Here is a 19,613-nt window from a genome sequence, read left to right on the forward strand (position 1 = left end):
ACCTATTTCAGACCATTTTGTGTTGTTTTAACAGGATATCTAAGGCTGAATTATGTATAAAGAAAAAAGCTTTATTTGGTTCAGCATTCTGGTAGCTGGAAAGTCCAAACAGAATGGTGCTAATATTGGATAAGAGACCCTAGCTGTATCACAACACGACAGAACAGAGAACTAAAAATATAGAAAAAAGGCCAAGTAAATTTGGGTCGTCTTGATTTATAATAGCTGGCTTTCACGCTGGCCACCCTAAGTCTCACAAGAACAAACCTATCCTCATTAATTAATTAATTAATTAGGGCATTAATCCCTTCTAGTACTTATGTGACCCAAATCACCCTTTGATGTCCCATCACCTCACCACAGTAATGCACTGGGAACCACATTGCAACATCAGTTTGGGTGGGAACAGACGATATTCCCACCATTGCAGGACTGTGAAGAGGCTGGGAGCACCTGGAATGTCCACCAACTATTTTATGTCGCACTACCTTCAGATACAGCCCCACAAATCGATGCTACACAACAATGACACAACAATACTGATGGCTCTCTGAAAAATACTGTTGATCAGAAGAAGCCAATCACAAAGATTATGCCTGGCATGATTCCTCTTGCACAAGAAGCACGAAGAGAGACGAGCTAGTCTGTCGGAAGTCAGGGGAGTACTTACCCTAGGTCAGGAGAGGGAGAGAGGGGAGGCAACATGGTGACAGACAGAGCAAGCGTCAGGCTTCTCAAGTACAAGCAGACTTCCTTTCTTGAGCTGAGTGCTGTATGCTGAGGCACACATATAAGAATTTAACTTTACTGTTTTTGTTTTGTTTTGGATTTGGATTTGGTTTTTATTTGGTTTTTGAGAGAGTCTTGCTATGTAGACCTGGCTAGCCTGGTACTTATTGTGTAGCCCAAGCTGTCCTCCAATTCATGGCAACCTTCCTGCTTCAGCCTCTAGAGAGCTGGGATTACAGGCTCCTGGATATGTATTTTTCTTCCATGTGTTTTTAAAAGTATCATTTTTTTCACAAGATGAACCTCCCCCCCAAAAAAACCACATGTCTGTTTGCTATAAGAAACAAAAATTCATAAATATCATTTTTCTGAGAAGATACTCTTACTTATGTCTATATTGTGTATATTGAAGGACATAATGGTTAGTTATACTGTAAATGTGAAGTGGACTATGTAAGACTTATTTATATACCACTGATTTTAAAAAAAAGAAGGAGGAAGAGGAGAACTTGGGCCAACAAGACTTTATCTAGGCTCAACAGATAAAAGTGCTCGCTGGCAAGGCTGACAACATGAATTTGATCCCCAGTACCAAAGGTGGAAGGAGATAGCCAATTCCCACCAGATGTTCTTTGACCACCAACATGTGGTATGGTTCATGCTTACACACACACACACACACACCAAATAAGTGTAAAAAATATGAATTTGTTTATCAAGACTCAATTAAATGGCAACAAAAATACACACAATAAAATAAAAACAAGGGGCTGGAGAGATGGCTCGGTGATTAAGAGCACTGGCTGTTTTCTAGATGTCCTGAGTTCAAAACCCAAGCAACCACATGGTGGCTCACAATCATCTGTGATAAGATCTGGTGCCCTCTACTGGCCGGCAGACATACATGCAGACAGAACACTATATATAATAATAAATAAATCTTTAAAAAAAACAAAGAGCATATATGGTTCTTGCAAGGAACGAGGGTTCAGTTCTCGGCACCCATATCAGATGGTTCACAATGCCTATAGCTCCAGCTTCAGGAGATCTGACACCCTCACACACACATACATGCAGGCAAAACACCAACGCCTATGAGATAAAAAATAAAACACAAAAAAGAATTGTGTTTTAAAACTGTTAAAGGATTACATCTAGATATTTGAAAGAATGCTTACAACCCAATAATAAAAGACAAACCAAAATAAAATGAATACCATAACTATTGTGTTTCATGTCAGCAGGCCCATGTAGGACATAATCTCACTCCCATGACGAAGAGTAAAAAATGGTAGAACAGTATAAGGTGGGCTGGGAGTCTGAATGGATGTGCCTCTGAAAAGATACATAAAAACTCAGCAGGGGTCCTTAAGTAGAGGAGGAAGGCAGATCAAACCCTGCCACATACCACTTTTCACACACTGGGATGGTTGTAGCTAAAAAGTTAGCAAGTATTTTTTTTTAAACAGACTTAATTCACTTTATAATTCTTGTATAAAACCCCTTATGTGGTGGCAACAGCTGGAGCCTGGGTCCTCTGAACAGAGACTCTGATATGGGCTTTCACAAGATGATCAGTGAATTCCTGATAAGGAGACTTGGTGAACACAGTCTCTTTCCAGAGGTCAGGGGTCAGGTAGCTGTAGGTCTTAGAGATGGCATCAAAGGTGGCCTTGGCAAAGTTACCCAGGGTGGCAGTGCAGCCCCTGGCTGATATGTAGCAGTCATCAATACCGGCCATCATCAGTAGCTTCTTGGGCACAGGAGCAGAGACGATGCCAGTGCCTCTGGGGGCAGGGATGAGGCACACCAACACAGAGCCACAGTGGCTGTCACTTTGCATGGAACAGTGTGGGGCTTGCCAATCTTGTTCCCCCAGTAGCCTCTCCTCACAGGGACAATAGAAAGCTTGGCGAAGATGATGGCCCCTCGGCTAGCTGTGGCTACCTCCTTGGAGCATTTAATACCAAGACCAACATGACCGTTGTAGTCCCCAATAGCGACAAAAGCCTTGAACCTGGTCCGCTGGCCAGCCCTTGTCTGTTTCTGTACTGGCATGATCTTTAGAACCTCATCCTTAAGAGATGCCCCCAAGAAAAAGTCAATAATCTCGGATTCCTTAATGGGCAGAGAGAAAAGGTAGATCTCCTCCAGGGACTTTATCTTCATGTCCTTAACCAGGCGGCCCAGCTTGGTGACAGGGACCCACTCCTTGTCTTCAGCTTTACCTCCACGAGCCCCACGGCCTCGACCACGACCACGGCCCCTGAGACCGCTGCCGAAGCCTCCGCGGAAGCCGCGGCCTCCTAATCCTGAGCCCCCGGGTCCTCCCGGCCCTCCCGCTGCACCAGCGTCATCCGCCATTTGGTGTTTTCCTGAAGTAGAAGAAGCATTAGCAAGTATTTTTGAGACTATGGAGGAATTATGACATTCACATACTATGGGTGGGAATGTAAAGTAGTTGAGATGCCTATGGATGTTGTTTGCAAATCCCCCCAGATGTTAAACAGGCAACAGTTAAATTCCTAGGTCTATATCTAAGGAAAGAAAAACGCATATCCACATCAAATCTTATAAATGGCTGTTCAGTGTATTATTTATAATAGCTCCAAAGTGGAAATAACTAACCCGGTGTCAGTTTTAAAAAGCCAGTCACGAAGTGTCATGCACTGTATGAGTCTCCTTCATAAAATAGTTCAAAGACAGAACTAACTAAATTACAACGCTAAAAGTTGATGTGGCATTTTGCCTCTGGAGAGAGGGAAAGGTAACAATTATGATGTGGCTGTAATGTTCTTGTTTGGGACTTGGGTTAAGGCCACATAGATGTTCTCTTGGTGATAGTTCACTGAACTATGCATTTATAATCCTTGTCCACAGTCATTACGTTTCAAAGGCAAACTGTCAGAAATGTGTAGTTAGAGGAGTCATGGACAGGAAGTGGCTACACCTCCAGGGGACTGGGGAATATGGGAACCAAGAATTAACTTCCAAGCACCCTCTTTACATAATTCTAGCTGTCATAAGTCCCATGCTCCCCCAGATTCATGTGTGGAAGCCCCAAGTCCAAATGTGACTGTATTTGGAGACAGAGTCTTGGAAGTTGAGTGACATTAAGTTAGGTAACAGCACTAATCCCTCAGGACTGGTGTCCTGAGAGTGCACATTGCAGGAAACCTGCTGGTACAGAAGAGGCCTGTGAACACTCCAGGCAGCTGTCTGCAGGCTAGAAAGGATGCTGCACTCCAAAACGGCCTTGGCCAGCTCATGATCTTGGACTTCTAGCCTCCTGGATATGAGAAAATAGAATCCTATTGTTGAATTCAGCACGTCTGTGGCATTTTGTCATGGCAGCCTGTGCAGAATGGTACAGCAGATTTTCCCATGTTTCCACTGAGCAAATACTGTATCAAGATTTATTCCTAAACTTCCTGTTTTAGCCTGTTTTCAGTAAATGAAGGTCCAAGTTTTACTGGAATTAGGGTACTAACTAGATTTGAAAATAATCTAACACTAATCTATAGCTGATCCCTCCCTCTACTGTCTTCACTTACCATGAGGCCAGGAGATTGCTTTTACCTTTGTAAGTCAGATAGTAAACGTGTTCTCAAGCATTTTGAATTTTGCAATTCTCAATGGCAATAGCAAATAGCACAATACTCTCTCTGTCTCTGTCTGACTTTGTGTATGTGTGTGTATGTCTGTCTGTCTGTGATGGGAGGGGTGGTGATCTCTGTGCTAATCTATCCACAATGACCTTTGTTTCTATCTGACTGAGCAGATGTAGGAATTAATCATTGTCATTCCTGGATAGCACGGCTGCAGCTGTCCCCCATTGCCTCTCACCCCTGGAAGATTTATTAGTGTGTGTGTGTGTGTGTGTGTGTGTGTGTGTGTGTGTGTTTGTGTGTGTGTGTGGTTTTTTTTGTTTTGTTTTGTTTTTGTTGTAAAATATGTCTGAGCCCAATTGGAGTCACTTATGTGTAAGTATAGATTTCTAGAAGCATGGTTTTCCATACACATCTTTAAATATACACCCCAAACCTTTAAAAGAAATAGGAGAAAAGGAAAGAGAAGGCAATACAGACAGACCAGGGTGTTTCTGGGGCACCAGGATGATTCTTTCCCTTCTGAACTTTCACTTTGGCTGTGGCATGGCCTCCAATTTAGGATTGCAAAGAACCAAGTCCCCCTTCAGCCCTCCCTGAGACCTGAGTATACCTTGCCTCTAGGCCCATGAAAATTAATGGTCTGAGTTTACTTAACACTAAATTTCATTTTATAACAAGACCGTCTATAACCTTCAGACCACAGCCACTACCTCCTGGGCCCTAGACACTCCTATTGTGCAGGTGTCCCCACAGCTCCTGCAGATCAGCCCCTGGTGATCCTGACACGGGCCTGGATGGACATTAAGCAGCTATGACCCTTTGCATTTTAGAACTTGGCCCCCAAACTCAATGTAGCTTGATGGGCCCGGGCTTTTTTTGCTTTCATTCTGCTGTGCCAACAGCCACCAAATCAGGTAAGCATGTCCAGGGTAAGGGCTAATGGGAGCAGACTATACCTGTCAAAATCTGTTCATTCTTTTCTGATGGTCCATTGCCTGCCCAAGTCTTAGACCTGGGGAAGGTGTCCCAGCCAGCCTGGGCAGGGCAGGCCCCGTCCTTCCCTGAGCCCTGTGAGGGTTTCTGCCTGATAGACTGAGTCACATTCACAGTCTGCCCCTTTGTGGACTCTGCACTTGCCTTCCCCAGGGTGTCGCCTGACCATACACATCTCATGTATTCAGTTCCTTGCTCACTACGCCTGTAATTTCCAAGTTTTTGGCATCTGCCTGTGGGTTGGTCCAGACTCCCAAGTTTAAACTCTTCTCATTTAAATTCTTGGGCTACCGTTTGCCAGGGCTGACAATATTTCTACCTTGGAAGTGACAACAGGCATCTTTGTGTGAGAACGCAGGTAAACATTGGCCTTAATGGTCAGAGCTATCTCCCAAAGCAAGAGATGCAAAACACCTACTAGTGGTAGCTCTGTTAGGACAGTCTATCATGGAAACATTGCTTTAAAATTATTTTTTTTTTTGCCTGTAGTGTCTCTTGGATGATAATAATCATTCTAAAATTTACTACATTTTACAGGTTAAAATAATTACTGCTAGAAATAAAATATACTATAAAAATTATAAATAGAAAATATAGATAAAGCATTTTATCTATACTATCCTAAATTTGCATATCTGAGTCTTTCCTTTTTATTGCATGTACTTATTTATCTATGCATGTGTGGTGAGCCATGTACATGCCACTGTGTGCATGTGGCAGTCAGAGGACAACTTTCAGGAATTGGTTCTCTCCTTCCACCACAAATGTCCCAGAGATCAGATTCAGGTTGTCAGGGCTTGGTAGCAATCACCTCTACCCATGGAGCTGTCTCACTGGCCTAGTATCTGACTTTTAAATGGTAGTTCATGTTTCAAGTGTTCTAGAATTTTATCCTGCCCTACTCATTCAGGATCTCTTTATACCTCCCTAGCTTCAGAATGGTCTGACTGTCAGATATTCATCTTTAACATACTCTGAGAACTTAGCCCAGGCATCAGACAAAACTAGGTGACTCCCCCTCCTTTCTGTCCCAATGCCCAGGCTAAGGTGGGAAAACAGTAAAATAGAAAAGTGTTTAGCAAACGGCATCGTCCTCAATGAACCCCGAGTAGAAACCCCTTGGACTTGCAAAATGACAGAAGGAATTCAGAGACTCTTTTGGTGTCTTTGGAGATGGGGCTCCCACACCATCCATCAACCTTGCCTTGATTCAAAAGTTTGTGGTATAATCACACAGCTGAGAAGCCATCATTAGACAGTAAGTTTAATGTTCAAGAATCACTAATCCCAGAACATCTCATTACCCCCAAAGGTACTTTGTAGTGGCTTACAGTTTCTCTCCATTCCTCCTTCCCCAAGCCCCTGGAAACTAATTATTCTTTGTATATCTGTGGGTTTATCTACCTGGAAACCAATTACTTTTCTATAACTATAGGTTTATCTAATCCAGATCCTTCATGTAAATGGATTCATACATTAATGTCTGGCTTCTTTTGTTCTGCATAATGTTACCACATCGGTGTGGTAGTATCAATCAGCATTTCATTTCTTTTTGTGGCTGAGTAACATCCCATTATGTGGGTACCACACATCTTGTTTACCCATTCATCAGTTATCCATCATCAGATACTTGGTTTTTCTTGCTTTGGGGCTGATATTAAGTGAAATGTTGCTCTGGAAATTCTCATGCAAGTGTACATTTTGCTTGCCAAGAAACAGAGTTTTCTGGTCATATTGTAACTGTTTAACCTAAGTTTAAAACTGTTTATCAAAATGGCTGCACCATTTTACAGTCACACCAGCAATCTATGCAGCCTCCTACCTCTCCACATTCTCACCAATGCCTATATGCATTGCCTGTTCAACCCAGCCATCCCAAGGGACATAAAGTGGTGTCTCACTGTGATTTTCATTCCCTTTACCTTGATGACCAATGATGCTGAGAGTTTTCTTATATACTTATTGTTATTTCTATAACTTCACTGGAGGAATGCTCATCCAAATCTTTTGATAATTCTAAAAATTCTTATTACTTTAATAATATACTTAAGTTAGTGGATGTCAAACTTGTTTTGCATTAAACTCCCCAGGAAGCCTTTAAAAGCCTCAACTGGAGGCTAGAGAGATGATTCGAGGTTAAGAACACTTATTGCTTTTGTAGAGGACCAGGTTCAGTTCCCAGCATGGACATGGTGGCTCCCAACCATTGGTCCAGTTCCAGAGAATGGAGCACCCTCTTCTGGACTCTATGGGCATGTGGTGAACATATAGACACCCAGGCAGAACACTTATATACATAAAATAAGTGCATCTTTTAAAGAAATGGTGCTTAGGCATAGCTCCCTATGTTAAATCAGAATACCAAGCAGCCATTAGAAGAACTATCCAGCTGATTCAAGTTTTGAAAACCATCCTTAAAGACTAGCTGACCAAACTCATGATACTACCATAGAAACATTAACAACATAGAAACATTGGCATTATGCAAGTCATTTTAAATCAGAGAGGCGACTCAAAAATAAGTCATAAAGTGGCTGATGGGGCAAAAGGCTATTTAATAAGGGAGGGAGTAATAAAACGAATGTCACTGTAACAGGAAGTTTCAAACCACCTACAGCTAGAGAAAATGGCCTTGCTGTGATTCTTATCTAGGAAATACTCTCATGATGTAACCAAAAGTGTATGAGGATTAAAGTAAATTCGAGTGCCATGACACAATTAAATCCGTGATCCCAGAAAACTTATCCCGGCATTTGATTGTCACTAAGTGGGGAAAAGTGTTTGCTTGGAAAAATTGAAAGGTGGTTCTGAAAGTCACAGGACAAATGGAGGCTATTTTTAAAGACTTTATTGGAGCAAGTGAGAAGTTTTCAGAAATCTAAGCTCATGAAAATGTGACGGTCACAGTGGTTACTGTTGGAAGAAAGTGCGATCTCTCAAAGATTGTAAAAGGAAAGGAGAGCAGGAGACTCCCAGAGTATGACAGGTTAGGAACAGGGTGTTGGGAATTACGTGTTAGACATTTAGAAGTACCTTTGAAGAGAGTTAGAAACACATAAAGGGACTGCTTTAAAATCTATTGAAAGGAGGAAGCTAGAATGGCAGGGACACCTTCTGCTGCTCTGTGGGGGCACAGGGACTGCTCCACTTAACAAAAGACAATAGGCTGAGCTAATTCCACATCTTTGTGCTTATTATCACACCTAAACTGCCTCCTAAAGGGTCCCAGCTACAGTTATCAAGTTTTTTTTCTGGGCTTTTCATATTCCTGTGTAGGCAATCAAATAAATACAGGTTAACTATTAGAAGGCTTCCAGAAGAGCACCTTCTCTTGGTTGTTCCTCTCCCTGAAGCTTTTGCCCCACCCACCAAGCCTCTTAAAAGACCATCCTCAATGGCCACCTCCCGCTATTCGTCTGTATGTAGTTCATTTGTCAACCCATTCCTCTGCCTCCACTGAAAGGGCATTAAGTCTGATTCTTTGCCAAGGTCACTAAATCAACGGATGCTTCTTAACCTTCATCCGTTTTAGCTTTTAAGGAAGTACTAACACTATCAACCAACTCCCCTTTCTTCCTTCCCTTCTTTTTTTCTTTTGATTTCTGTTTGTAGACAGGGCCTCACTATGTAGCCCAGGATTATTCCAAAACTCATAGTCCTCCTGCTTAAGTGCCAAGATTCCAAGTATGTGCCACTGTGCCTGGCTCCATTCCCCTTCCAGAATATTCTCTTTTATTAATCTCTACCATTTATAAAGTCCAGTTCTAGGGGGCTGGATAGATGGTTCAGTGGTTAACATGCTCTTCCAGAAGAACCAAGGTTAGTCTCAAGTACCCACCTCAGGCAGCTCACAACCACTTGTAACTCCAACTCCAGGAGATCCAACGCCCTCTTCAGGCCTCTGCAGGCAATACACACACACACACACAATTAAAAATAAAGCAATTTTTTAAAAATCCAGTTTGACCTCTGTGCTTCTTTATGTTATTTATTTGTTTGTTTGTTTCTGGAGAAAAGGTTTCTCTGTGTAGTTTTGTAGAACAGGATGGCCTCATACTCACAGAGATCCACCTGCCTCTGCCTCCCGAGTGCTGGAATTAAAGGTGGGCACCACCACCGCCCGGCCACCTTTAAGCTTATCAGTTGCTTCCAACAGTTCTAAAATTCCATCCACCCACTTAATTTTGATGTCACCCTGGATCCCAGTCTTGACTTGCTTCATACACTGCATCTTTTATCTGGTTTTATGTCTCCTCTTCAGTACCCTCAGCCATGACTTCATCTAATTCCAATCTGACTTTATAGTTGCCATAAGGATTTTTCCATAGTCAGTTTAGGTTCATTGACTAAAAGTAGACTCTATTCACTAGTGTTGCCTTTCCTTTGATTATGTAATTTCCATGTTGCTCACTAATAGTGCCCTTCATCCATATCTATTTCTACTTCCATCATCTTCCACATGTACAGATAGTGGCCAAGTCTCAGATATTTAACTTCTGAAATGTCTCTCAAATCTGTTTCTTATTATCCAGATCCATTGTCCAGGTATAATCTCCTTTTATAAACATCACTCCTCTGTCAACATAACTTAAGAAACACAACATGGTTTCCTAAAGCAGACTTGGACTCATCTAACACCCTTTAGGTTAGCATTTAAGGTTTATGGGATTTCTGTTTTTGTTTGGGGAATAGGGTCTCACTGTGTAGACCAGGCTGGCCTGAAATTCACAGAGAGTTCTTCTGTCTCCTGAGTGCTGGGTCTAAAGGCATGTACCACAATGCCTGACTTGCATTTCAATTTCTGTATTTTGTTTTTAAGGTACATTTCCCCTTAAGTCATGCTTTAGCTATGTACACTGATTACCTACCTGTATCAGTTCTTTCCTTATTTCATGTCCCTTTGTTTGCCACCAGAAAAACACTCATCTGTCCTTTAAGACAAACTCCTTTCTCTTAAAATGAGGGTCCTGGGCCAGAATTAGCAGAATCACCCAGAAACAACCTCGGACCCAACCCTAGATTCTGCTTAATCCAGAACGTTCAGGGTGATGAGGACCAGCAGTCTGTGGTTTGACAAGCTCTCCCCATGATTCTGGTCACTCTAGGATTTAAGAACAACTGTTGTGAGATACAATTCTTTTATAAATCTCCATATCCTTTGAACAATATTAATTTTATTTCAGAATTAGATCTACTTATTCACTTACCCATTTTCTTTGCTAAAGTTTGAGTCAAATACTTTATTTTTGTACTCAACATCTACCATAATGTCCAGCACTAAGAAGGAGGTTGATTCCAGAGAACCTAGGTAAAAAAGAGGACCCCAAGAGAGACACACATGTTTGCATCTAGGAAAGGGGGGGGCGAAAGACAAGATCTGAGAAAATTGGGAGAGTGAGGGGCATGAGGGAGGATGGGAAGGGACAGAGGAGAAGGGAAGGGGAGCAGGGAAAACTTTACAGTTCAATAAAAACAAGCTGAAAAAAAAAAGAAAAGAAAAAGAAGAGGGTTGATAAGGACTGAGTACATGAGGAGCTGGGAATTTAGCCCGGTCGGTTAAGAGCTTGCTTGGTAGCCTGAAGACATCCGTTCAGTCCCCAGCACCCACACCAACATGTTAGATGCAGTGACAAGCACTTAGAGTCCAGTGCTGGGGATTCCTGGAGCTCACTGGGCAGTTAGTCTAGTCAAATCTATGAACTCCAGGTATATAAGAGACTCTCAAAGGATGTGGTGAGGAGGGGCAGGAGAGCTGGCTCAGAGATTAGAGCACATCCAGTTCCAGGGAATCTGACACTCTTTTCTGGGCTCCAAGGGTGCCCATGGGTGCCTCTCAACATAGACGTGTGTGTGTGTGTGTGTGTGTGTGTGTGTGTGTGTGTGTGTGAGCACGTGGGCGCGTACGCGTGCGCGTGTAAACCAAAATAAATATTAAACTATAAGGTGACAAGTAATTGAGGAAGATGCTGATTTTCAACTTCTATATGTACACTTATATGAATACATACATACACAGATAAAATTAATAATAAGAATTCAGCCTACTGAAATATGCCTTCTTCCCTACAAGATTTATTCCTGATAATCAAATGGAATCCAAGGTTTTTACTCATTTTTTAAAGAATTTGTTCTGTTTTGTTTTGTTTTGTTTTAATCAATGGGTGTTTTGCCTGTGTATCTGTGTATAGTACTCCCAGAGACCTGGAGTAACTCTTGTGAGCCACCATGTGGATACTGGGACTGGAACCTGGGTCCTCTGGAAGAGCAGTCAGTGCTCTTAACCACTGGACTGTCTGTCCACCCTTCCCCAAAGGTGTCTACTCTTAAAGGATGAAATATAACCCCCCCACACACACACCAATGTGTGTATATTAGCAAGGATATGGAAAAACTAAATCTTGCAGGCATCACTACATGATAGTTTAGTAATTTCTTGGAAAATTAAACACATACTGTGTGATCCAACCATTGTATTACTGGATATTTAACCTAGAGAAATGGAAACATGTATTTACACAAAAACATATGTGTATATATTTATAGCAGCTTTATTTTTGTGACACTTAAAAACTGGAGACACTGATAATAGACATTCTGAAAAGGAAATCAAGAAAATAATCTCATTTACAATAGTGCCCCCCCCCAAAAAAAATCAATGAAATAAGAACTTGGGATCCCAAGAGGAGACTTGCAGGCTAAAGCACTTGCTACACACATTTGAGGACCCAAGTTTGACTCTCCAGAACCCACATAAAGCTGGGCTCAGTAGTTCTCAAGGCTGTAATTCTAGGGCTCTTGAGGCAAGATGAAAGGTAGAGTACTGAGTACTGAGAGCCCCAGAGGCCCATGGCTCAGCCAGCCTGGTGTCCAAAGCAGCCAATAACCAAGAGATCATGACTTAGACAAGGTGGAGGGAAAGGATGGATGCCTGCATCTGTCTTCTGAACTTCATGTGTGTACCCACACCTATAGACATGAACATGCACATACACAGATATACATACATTACACACACACACACACACACAAATTAATTGTTCCTTTTTCATCAGATTATAGGAAAGAATCTATAATTCCTGTCTGTCATAGTACACAGCCAACACTGCCAAGCCATGGCTGGGGCCAAAGGCTTAGAGACACTAGACAATGGCAGAAACCCAAGAACCCAAAGCCAGCTGCAGCAGGAATTCAGACTGGATTCCAGCCAGTGGCTAAAATCAGGAGGCATGATGGGAAATCAGCCAACGTCCTAAGTCTGAGCCAGCAATGGGCTCTGAGACACAGGCGAGTCCCTGCAAAGATCACTGACGGCTGTGCTACCCTACCATAGGGACGTGAGTGGTCTTCTGTGTCCGCTCTTAATAACACTGCCAGCTAAACGGTGCCTCTGGGGAGACAGGTGCAAACGTTCGTCCTACTGACACTATTACAGGATGCTAGCAACCAGGGTCAGGAAGGCCTCTGGGAAAAGGTCCATTAATCAAGGAGGTGTCAACAGGGTAGTGGTGACCAATTCAGGGGAGGGAAAGAATGACAGAGGAAACCAGAGTCAGAGAGTGCTGGTCAGTTGTGCCCATGCTGTCCCCAGTGGAAATCCACATGCCAGTCCTTTAAAATGAGAGTCCCAGGGTCCTGGGACACCAGTCCTGTCCTGGACAACTAGTGGGGGACATGGCAACAGGGAGCAAACAGATCTTCCTTCATGGTTTTCTTATTTCCCATTTTCCTAAGGCCTGAACCCCTAACATTCATCTAAATCTAATGACTAGAGTTAATTTAACTGACTGGGTGGTGGTGTCCCAGCACTACGGAGGCAGAAGCAGGAGGATCTCTGAGTCTGAGATCTGGTCTACAAAGCAAGTTCCAGGACAGCCAGGGCTACACAGAGAAACCCCTTCTTAAAATAGAATTAATTTAACAGACATTTAATAAGGTACTACTAAGAGAACCTCATAGAAGGTACTCATAGCTAGGCCAAACACGGCCCCGGGGTATGGATTCCCAGATTCTGGCCGGATAGAGACCCATTCTTGCTTATATTCATGTATTCAGCATTCCTCACGGATTCCCAGATACACCACGGCCCAACATTCTCCTGACATAATAAACCCGGGGACTGAAAAGAGAGGAACAAGGGAGCAAAGATGTATTTGCAGCCACCTGGGGCTGGCGCTTTGCGATTGGATGCTTCAGATGGCCAATTGTGCTTGTGTTTTTTGTCCTACTTAGAACCAGGGTGTCTGCTCTAGCTGTTTTTGGAAGCGCTACAAGCGTCTTGCTAGAAATCGCTGGTGGCCTTTCCATCAGCTGCCGTGGGAAGGAGAACGGAAGTTGAAATCGCAACTGGATTACAACCAGTGTGGAATTGGAACCCTTGAGTCGGAGAGTCTGGGGGAAAGGGGGTTTTCTTCTGTGCGTCTATTGTCCCCTCTTGCTGTTTAAAAGCACATTTAAGATGTTTTACGTGAGATGTGGAAATATACAGTTGGGAGTTAGTTTTTTTAAAAAAGGTATCAAATGTTAGCAGGGCTCCTTTACAAGGCGCCCCTGTGGCTTTTGCTTCCCCTTCGCTAGCTGTGCATCCTCAGCATGCAGTTCACTACTGCCCTGCACCGGAGCCGGTAGAGTGAAGTAATGGGCATTTGCTGTGAAATGGGAATCTAAATTTCCATATTTCAGCTTTTAAAAATGAATGCAAGGATGCAGTTTCGAATTGATACTCAGTTATGTTTGTAGCCCAGGAGAGCTATGGATTATGAAATATGTGTACTGTGGAGCTATGAATTATGAAATATGTGTACTGTAAATCTATATGCATTTTCATATATTAAGTGTATACAGCCTATATCTATTCTATGGGCTGTGCAGATAGCTCCGCAGGTAAAGGCTTGCGCCACCAAGCCAGACTTTCTGAGTTTGGTCCCTAAGACCCACACAGTGGAAGGAGGAAACCAACTGCTGTGAGTTGTCCTCTGAATTATATGTGCATGTCATGGTACACAGGTGCCAACACACACATAAGTAAATGTAATTTGAATTTTTAATCTATATGTTTCCATATATGTGAGTTAAATAGCCCTAGGCACTGAGAAAAAAAAACTGTTAGTGTTAAATACAGTTTTTATTCTATGTTTAAAGAGAAATAAGATGCCGGGCCATGGTGGTGCACACCTTTAATACTAGCACTTGGAAAGCAGAGGCAGATGGATCTTTGTGAGTCTGGAACCAGCCTGGTCTACGGAGTGAGTTCCAGGACAGGCTTCAAAACTACACAGAGAAACCCAGTCTCAAAAACACATATTTAAAAAAGAGGAATAAGAAATGTATCTTTGTAGTGAAAAAGTTAGAAACTCAAGGAAGTATCCTTGTGAACTGGGGGCAGAGATTCTAATTTGCTTTGCCGTCTCCATTTTCTTAATGCTGTGATAGGTTCATATTCAAGAATTAATTGACATAGATTGACCACTGATGAGAAGATAAGAAAAGCAAAGGACACTGAGTTCATCAGCTAAAGGAGAATCTGGGGCCAGAACATTCTGCAGGTTTTCTTTTATATTTAATAAGCAAAGCTTTTATTTGGATGATCAGTTGATCAGGCTGTAAAATCCACATCTCTGGAAACCAGGTCAGTCTGCTCTTACAGGCTAAGGAAGTGAGGCAGAAATGCACGTGACTAGCTTGCTGATAAACCAGCAGCAGGAGGAAGATGCTGGGGCTAAAGAGAAGAGCTGGAAGGGACTGTGGGTCTCATTAGGTCTTGCCATTGCTAACCATGTGGCTAATCTATAGCCTTTGAGCTTCCAGGTCCTTTACAGCATCAGTAGCTGTAGGTCCAAAATGACAGGTTGGTGGGTGGAAAGTTTGCTCTCTCCAGGTTAAAATGAAGCTATATTAGCCCTAAGCTTGTTTTCAAAAGCAAGCAAGCTTAGAGAGGGCAGGCCCACCCAGCATTCAGGGTTTCAAGATATAAAAGAAGCCAAGCTTCCACGCCCAGCGTAAGGAGCAAGGCAGTCCAAGAGCAGCAGCTTTTCTGAATCTGGGAGAGCAATGTGTGCTGTTCACTTCTGTCACTAACATCAGCTGAGAATTGGGAAGCTGTGTGCTCATAAAAATGAGGTCACATTGCTGGGCCCTCAGGGCCCTCCTGGCCACATGACCTGAGAGATGTGTTAGACAAAAGCATTTCCTAGGAGAATTCTCCAGAATATTTTGGCCAATGGAAAGGAACCTTTGGAGGAGCCTGATCTCATTGGAGACAAGTGAACATATGTGTGCACATTCATATCTGAATGAATACTCCCACAGATGCTGTGGTATCCTGGAAACCGAGGATGGGAGAGCACAGAGCTTCACAAATACTCTGTTAGGATCTCTAGTTTATTTTCAGGGTTCCCTCATCACCATGCTGGGAGGGAAGCCCAGGAGAGGCTCACCCACACAACAAGACTCATCAGTGAGGATTTAGGGTGGCCGAAACCCAGAGTCTGCAGAAACCTCAGCACTCAGAACCCCAAAATAACACTGGTCTTTTTGTGTGCAGTGATACCAGGGAAATCTCAGCCACTCTGTACAAGTCCACAGAGACACCTGGAAGCCACTTCTAGTACCCAGCATGTGTCCCCCTTGTCTAAAACATGGACATTAAGCCAGTTCATGATCCCCTCTGATTTCAGTGATTGCTAACACTTTGGCTCTCACCTGCACAGGCTTGTAGTCCCCTAACAGAAGGAAGTTCCTGGATAGAAACAGGGAGAACAATTAGGAGGCTATTGCAAGGAAGACTTCCATCAGTTGGTGGCAGCAGAGGTAATAATGAGAAGTGGCTAGGTTCTGGTTATATTTCAAGAATGGAACCAACGAGATTTCAAGACAGATTGGACGTGGGAGGTAAGCAAGAGTCAGGAATGACTCCGAGGTTTTTGATCCAAGCAAAGAGGAAGATGGAGTTCTCATTCTGAAAGGGAGAAGGATGGTGGAGAAACAACTTATGGGAGAAGACAAGGAGTTAAATTCTGAATGGACTGTGATTTAAAAACTAAAAAAGAGAGAGAGCCAGGTTTGGTGGTACACACCTTTGATCCCAGGCAGAGGCAAAGGCAGGTAGATCTCTGTGAGTTCAATGCCAGCCTGGAACACATAGCAAGTTCCAGAACAGTCAGGAATACACAGTGAGACCCTATCTCAAGGAGGGGGAAAGAGAATATTTATGCTTCAAATTCCTCAAAGAAGAACTAATTCGAATGATGAGACAAAGGATTCAGAGAAACTGAGACAAAATAAAATGAAGTCATCATGGTTAAAGGATGAGGAGCTTAGGAAGTGGAAAGGTTGCATTGATGTCTCTGGATGGTCCTCTAAAGAGGCCTAGGTGGGATGCAGTGGTGGGTGACACGGATGTGAAGTGTTTAGAGGTCACACTAGTATTAGTGTGAGGTGTGCACAATTAGAAATGATTAGCTCAAAACCTGGCTATGGGCAAAATAGCAAACAGGTCATATCTGTGGCAGCACACCATCTTATAATAAATCTGGAGTCTTGTGGGCCATAGGTTTATAATCCTGTTGTAACACAGATCACAAACAGTGGATTAAATGAGAAACACAACAAATTCTCGGAATTGAAAACCTTGTTTATCTTACTTCAGAGCTGTGAATGACTCCTATATGTGTTTTCAGGTGTGATGGTGCTCAATAATAGGGGCTGAGGAGATGACTCAGTGATTAAGACATGCACTACTCACTGGAGTTCCAGAGGTCCCAGGTTCAACTCCCAGCACCCACATGGTTCACAATCATCTGTAACTCCAGTTCCAGGGAATCTAATGCCCGTTCCTGTGCTCTGAAGGCACAGACATACAACTGGTGCACAGACACACATACAGGCAAAACACTCATACACATAAATGTAAACAGAACAAAATTACTCAGTGCTAGCCTTTACATCAGCTCATGGAGCGTCTTATAAAATATGCTCTGTGGAACTTTAAGGAAAGTTTCCTTCTAGCCTAGCCATAGCGTGCCAGGATATGCTCCAACCCTCCCCAATCCTGAACCATGTTTCCAAGTTTGGTAACTCAAAGCCCCCTAGCTCAGAGGCCAATGGTTGAGCTGGTGAATGTTACAAGCATCTGAGTCCATCAGCCTACAAGAGTGACAACGCAGATTAAATTAGTTCTGCAGATGCTTACTTACATGACCTGAGACTACTGGAGAAAAGAATAATTGAGAAAGTCCGTGCTTCACACTTCCAGTCAATAAATGCAGAAGAGGAGGAAAAAACAAAAAAGCAGAGAGAGGTTGTTATATAATCTTAACCCCCCCCATCCCACACCTTGTTGCAGACTGCTAGTCACCTAGTCTAGACTTTTAACTCTTCATATGTGGAACACAAATCATGCCATTATAATGAAGTATATAATATTCTGCGTGTTGTAGATGAGTGAAAATGTTCAGCCTTGTAGACTTCATCATTTAGTCCAATAGAAAAAAATAAAATGACACGGTGGTTGAATAACTCCCAATGTGGCAAATGTGGTCTCCCAGACAAGTCATTCACCTACTGAATTGGAGCTGATTGACATGTAAGTGGATTCACAGGTGTTCACTCATCCAAACAAAACAGGTTAATCATCTCCTATTCATTTTCTTCTTGTATGAGATATCGCCAGTGAAACTTCTCAAGAAAAATACCAAAAACTACCCGTCTAGGTCCATGGCACATTTATTTGAACAATGGGTTTACACTAGTGCTTGAGACATGAACCCTAGAGAATGCCTGTTTCATCAAAAACAACTAGACTGGATTCCTCTTCATTAAATCAGAAAGGGGGAGAATTTCAAATCAGGGTTCATGCAATGCTGGATCGTGCAAATGAGACCAAATTAGGGTGTTCAAATAAAGTAGATGCACAGAAGAGCAGGGACACAAAGTTGCCCATCGGTGAAGTAGACAAAACAGATGTTCGTCTCTGGGATGCTGGCAGGCATGCCATGAAGAGATCACCATCATGCTCATGGCTTATGTGTAGGAATTGTGAGAGGCAAATGGAAAAGGACCTCAAATCCTATTTTTACAGAAGCTCAGTGATCCACAGAATAAGCTGGATTTCCCCTCAGATCAACCGATTCACACCCCGGATTTTTCCTTACATCAACCGATTCACACCCCAGATTTCCCCTTAAATCAACCGATTCACACCCCAGATTTCCCCTTACATCAACTGATTCACACCCCAGATTTCCCCTTACATCAACTGATTCACACCCCAGATTCCGCCTTACATCAACTGATTCACACCCTGGACCTCCGCTGGTGCCTAGAGTTTGTCTGGAACCTCAGTAACCCACATTCCCCTGTAGTCTTCTGCTTCCCACTGGCTTCATTTTGCCCCCCTCCTAAAAAAGACACTGCCTCAGTCCTCTGCTTTTGTCCTCTGCTTCCTCTCTTTTTCATCAAGTAAGAAAAGAAAAGCAATGTGTATGTCTAATAGCTGGTGTGTGTGAAGAACCCCATGCCTCCTGGCATGTCTTCGACACTGGTGCAATGGGTCATAGCTATGTCACTCTTCCTATTTCTGCCTAGGATTGTGAAGATGTCCAGCCCCAATCTGAACATTGTGACCTTACTGGGCAGTTGTCTGACTTACAGCAGTGCTTACCTTTTTGGGGTTCAAGATGCCTTTGTGGGAAATTCCATGGAGGGGCTCATTCAGGTAGGTGACATTTGGAAATTTTGTTTTGGACACTGTGTTGAACTTTGATAATGTTTCATGCTCTGGCTCCTCCTATGAGTGGTAGTTATGTAATTGTGGGCACTCAGCGAGGCCCACGTTCTACCCCATGTCCTCTGTGGGCCTGAGACACTGAAGGTGGATGAGGGTTCCACTTGTAACTCTTGCTTCTGTCCTCCCCTCCCCCACCCAGATGAGACTGTCCATGCTGTGCATTGGGACGTCCCTTGTGTTTGGCCCTATCCTGGGGAAGAGCTGGCGACTCTACAAGGTGTTTACCCAGAGGGTCCCAGACAAGAGAGTGGTGAGTTGGCAGCCAGTACCCAATGCTGGGCTGGCTGCAGAAGGAGCTCCATGGTGGCTTCGGGCTGTGGGAGTTAGTACAAATCTCTAGGATGACTATAGGATGGCTGGAATTCTTGCTTCTCATTTCAATCCTTAGAGTCACATGGCTCCATAAAGCCCCAGACTTCTAGGACTGCGAGTGAGAACTAGATCTTTGAACAGGGGCTGCTTTAAGTACACGCACCCTGGGCTCCATGAGAACCTGT

At 43.2% G+C, this 19,613-nt stretch overlaps 1 protein-coding gene and 1 pseudogene across 1 annotated transcript in view; one reads left to right on the plus strand and one right to left on the minus strand.

Moving 5' to 3' along the window:
• Gpr156 (G protein-coupled receptor 156) overlaps positions 1-19,613 on the plus strand; it is a 50,886-nt gene that overhangs the window by 9,348 nt on the left and 21,925 nt on the right. The window contains exons 3-4 of the mRNA XM_051191459.1: positions 18,915-19,044; positions 19,256-19,366. Of these exons, the coding sequence (XP_051047416.1) occupies positions 18,915-19,044; positions 19,256-19,366 (241 nt within the window). The remainder of the gene's footprint in view (positions 1-18,914; positions 19,045-19,255; positions 19,367-19,613) is intronic.
• On the minus strand, positions 2,206-3,093 carry LOC127227155 (40S ribosomal protein S2-like; annotated as a pseudogene).

Source organism: Phodopus roborovskii, unplaced genomic scaffold (genome assembly GCF_943737965.1).
Source record: "Phodopus roborovskii unplaced genomic scaffold, PHOROB, whole genome shotgun sequence".
Lineage (NCBI taxonomy): Eukaryota > Metazoa > Chordata > Mammalia > Rodentia > Cricetidae > Phodopus > Phodopus roborovskii.